The sequence below is a fragment of the Penaeus japonicus genome, unplaced genomic scaffold (assembly GCF_977035675.1).
Source record: "Penaeus japonicus unplaced genomic scaffold, GWHDUDI00000001_assembly GWHDUDI00000025, whole genome shotgun sequence".
NCBI lineage: Eukaryota > Metazoa > Arthropoda > Malacostraca > Decapoda > Penaeidae > Penaeus > Penaeus japonicus.
In genome coordinates, this window is record NW_028234427.1 from 28,280,891 (window position 1) to 28,285,890 (window position 5,000).

Sequence of the window (5,000 nt, forward strand, 5' to 3'; positions counted from 1 at the left end):
CCCAATCCTAAAACCTCTCAGACTTCACCCCACTTGATGATAGATATGATAGATGAAAGTCTACTCTGTGCTTTGCGGCTTTGTGTCGCATAAGATACGGGATAATGAGATTTTTTGTGGATCATTCCCTGATATTGGAAAAGATTTGACACTGGATGGCAATACTTTTTTGTGGATCATGCCCTTATATAAAAATATATTTCAGGGCCAAGTTCTCAGAGATCACGTTTCAGTCAGTCCAGCGGGCATTGCAGTCACTTGCGCCGCCAGACAAGAAGCAGAGTGATGCTGTGGATGTTCGCAGTGAGCTAGACTTGCGCATTGGTAAGTCTGACAAACAGAACAGACAAACAGACAAGTAAATGAATTAATAAATAGATAAAAGAATAAATGATAGATAGATTAATAAATAAATATATAGATAAATGAATGAATAAGTAAATAGATAAATGAATAAATAAATAGATAAATGAATAAATAGATAAATAAATAAATAAACATATGAAGAGACAGAAAGAAAGAGAGAAAGACAGACAGACAGACAGATGGACAGACAGACAGACAGACAGACAGACAGACAGACAGACAGACAGACAGACAGATAGACAGACAGACAGACAGACAGACAGACAGACAGACAGACAGACAGACAGACAGACGAACAGACAGACAGACGGACAGACAGACAGACAGACAGACAGACAGACAAAAGGACAGACAGACAGACAGACAGCCAAACAGACAGTCAGACAGACAAACAGACAGACAGATAGATAGATAGAGAGTTAGTATAGACAGATAGATCAACAGATAGCTAGACCCCCCCACGGATGCTCCACCCTCACCCTCACCCTCACCCTTCAACCACCGCTCACCCTCACCCTCACCCTCACCCTCACCCTCACACCTCACACCTCACTCCTCACCCTCACCACACTCACCCTCACCCTCACCTCACCCTCACCTCTCCCTCTCACTCTCCCTCTCTCCCACTCCCTTCCTCTCCTCACCCCGTACTCCCTCACCCTCACCTCTCACCCTCACCCTCACCCTTACCCTCACCCTTACCCTCACCCTCACTCTTACCCTCACCCCTCACCCTCACCCTCACCCTCACCCTCACCCTCACCCTCAACCTCACCCTCACCCACTTCTACTTTACATTTTGTAGTTATATTGTAGTTATATGTGTATCTGAGGCATAGAGAGTCCCTATTATATTTTTATAGACAGAAGGATTCTGCTTTACATTTTATATAAAGTAGCTATGTTTGGTATAGAGTAGTTAATGTAGTTGTGAGTTAGATAAAAACATCTTGAAAAATAAGAGGCATGTTCTATGCATTTGCAGGGGATGACATTTCCTCCTACTATGATACTATCTTTTTTTTTGCAAGAAACAACTTTAGGTCTTGTGATTTAAAAAATAAATTAAAGCCAATATAAATGTATGATGTTACTTTGTGACAAATATCTCAATGTAGAGAAATTCATCTAGATTTTAGGAAAAGGATAATTTTGTTGTTGTAAATGCCTTTTTCCTCCCCACAGGAGCAGCCTTTACACGTTTCCAAACACTCCGCCTGCAGAAGGTCTTCCCACAGGCTTTGGCTGAAACACTCATAAGCTACGGTTCCTGCCAGTTCCCAACACTCGGCTTTGTGGTGGAGCGTTACAAGGCCATTCAGGCGTTTATACCTGAGCAATTTTGGAAGATTAAAGGTGTGTAGAGTGAGCTTGAGATGTTCTTTAGTGCATGTGTTCAGTTTTATTTATTTAATGTTAACATACCTTATGTATGTTACAATGATATATCTGTGTTCTGTGTTAAAGTTACTTGTTTTTTATTATTTTCTCAACCATTTTTCATTAAGAAAAATCAGTACTGTATTTACTCAACCATTTTTCATTAAGAAAAATCAGTACAGCATTTGTTGTCCCAAGATATTTAGAAAAAGTGACTTATTCCAGCTCTTCTGTATCACTAAGAATGCTATTTATTCAAACAATCTTGTCTTTTTGTTATATTTTGGAATTGATAGGTGTTCAGAAGTGAAATAAAGGAATAATACTTTTTTACAAAGTGCAGCATCCTAGTCAACTGTTTTATTTTTGTGTTATAGCCTGTTTTGTTTTTATTATTTTTGTTTTAATTTTCCATAAAGAGTTGTTTTGTTTGAGTTTATAGCCAGGCTTTACTGGTTATGCTTTGTGGTGCAGCTCAGTTAGTAAATCATTAACCCTCTCTGGACGGGTGGTACAGTACTGTACCGCTCATTCAAAAGCCCAGTGGCCGGGCGGCACAGTATTGTGCCAGCTATTTAATTGATTTAGGCCTAATAATTTGAACGCCCCGGCATTGGGACATTCAAAGCTGGAATGCCCCTGTCGTAAGTGGGTTAAGATAAAAATGAAGTTGAGGAAAACAATATCAGTTTTGTATGTTAGTGTATTTTATGATTTATGAATATATACAGCACTATGTTTATTCTATGCCATTTCCATTGCCCATATATGTTTCATGTAATTTTTCTTGACATGGCAGTCAATCACAATGGGGAAGAAGGAGTGATAGACTTTGCCTGGAGTCGTGTCCGCCTATTTGATGAGCTGGCCTGCCAAGTGCTTTTTGAGATGTGCCAGGAGAATCCCCAAGCACGGGTGACGAAAATCACAACCAAACGCAAGAGCAAGTGGCGACCACTGCCTCTTGACACTGTGGTGAGTTTCTGCTAGGTGTACTGAATGTACTGATATATTTACAGTTCATATGATGATTGTAGGGAGGGAAGAGGGGTCTTGTTTGATTCATATTATTTTATAATGTGCTTAGAAGGGTAAATGGATGAGTGTTGCAGGGATGAAGGTATTTTTTTATGTCACAGAAAGACTTGCCAGGAACTGTTAAATCATTGACAACAGGAAGGTGTACCATCCATTGTAGTTTTGTTTTATCATTTTTTACTCTGTGATGGTTGCACAGGTGGGAATTTTTTATTGCTTTTACTATTAATATTTATATGTATATGTATATATGTATATATGTATATATGTATATATGTATATATGTATATATGTATATATGTATATATGTATATATGTATATATGTATATATGTATATATGTATATATGTATATATGTATATATGTATATATGTATATATCTATTTATGTATATATGTATTTATGTATATATGTATTTATGTATATATGTATATATGTATATATGTATAAGTGTATAAGTATATATATGTATATATGTATATATGTATAAATGTATTTATGTATATATGTATTTATGTATATATGTATTTATGTATATATGCATATATGTATATATGCATATATGTATATATGTATTTATGTATTTATGTATTTATGTATATATGTATATATGATGTACTTATGTATATATGTATATATGTATATACGTATTTATGTATTTATGTATTTATGTATATATGTATATATGTATATATGTATTTATGTATATATGTATAAATGTATTTATGTATATATGTATTTATGTATATATGCATATATGTATATATGTATTTATGTATTTATGTATTTATGTATTTATGTATATATGTATATATGTACTTATGTATATATGTATATATGTATATATGTATAAATGTATTTATGTATATATGTATATATGTATATATGTATTTATGTATATATGTATATATGTATATATGTATTTATGTATATGTGTATATATGTATATATGTATATATGTATATATGTATATATGTATATATGTATATATGTATATATGTATATATGTATATATGTATATATGTATATATGTATATATGTATATATGTATATATGTATATATGTATATATGTATATATGTATTTATGTATATATGTATATATGTATATATGTATATATGTATATATGTATATATGTATATATGTATATATGTATATATGTATATATGTATATATGCATATATGTATATATGTATATATGTATATATGTATATTGATTTATATTTATATTTATATTCATATTTATGTATTTATATTTATGTATTTATATTTATGTTTATATTTATATTTATTATATTTATTATATATTATATATCTATATATCTATATATCTAAATATCTAAATATCTATATATCTATATCTATATATCTATATATCTATATATCTATTGATCTATTGATCTATTGATCTATTGATCTATTGATCTATTTATCTATACATCTATATATCTATATATCTATACATCTATATATCTATATATCTTTATATCTATATATCTATATATCTATATATCTATATATCTATATATCTATATATCTATATATCTATATATCTAAATATCTAAATATCTATATATCTATATATCTAAATATCTAAATATCTATATATCTAAATATCTAAATATCTAAATATCTATATATCTATACATCTATATATCTATATATCTAAATATCTATATATCTATATATCTAAATATCTATATATCTATATATCTATATATCTATATATCTATCTATATTTTTATTTATATTTATATTTACATTTATATTTATATGTATATGTATATGTATATATGTATAAGTGTGTAAATGTATATATGTATGTATGTATGCATATTTGTATATATGTATATATGTATATATGTATTTATGTATATATGTACATATATGTATATGTACATTTACATATATATGTATATGTATATGTATATGTATATGAAAATGTATATCTATATGTATATATATCTATAATTATATCTATATCTATATATCTATATATCTATATATCTATATATCTATATATCTATACATCTATATATCTATATATCTATCTATATATATATTTATATCTATATATGTATATTTATTTATATTTATATTTATATTTATATTTATATTTATATTTATATTTTATTTTTATTAACCCATTGCAGACGGAGATAAATTTGCTTGCCCAGCCTCCAGGATAGGTTTTGTTTTAGAGAGAGACCGCTTGAA

General features: G+C 29.5%; 1 protein-coding gene across 1 annotated transcript in view; it reads left to right on the plus strand.

Annotated features, from left to right (window-relative positions):
- Top3alpha (topoisomerase 3-alpha) overlaps positions 1-5,000 on the plus strand; it is a 42,741-nt gene that overhangs the window by 9,237 nt on the left and 28,504 nt on the right. Inside the window, exons 5-7 of the mRNA XM_086551759.1 lie at positions 206-324; positions 1,552-1,722; positions 2,546-2,721. Coding sequence (XP_086407885.1) covers positions 206-324; positions 1,552-1,722; positions 2,546-2,721 — 466 coding nt within the window. The remainder of the gene's footprint in view (positions 1-205; positions 325-1,551; positions 1,723-2,545; positions 2,722-5,000) is intronic.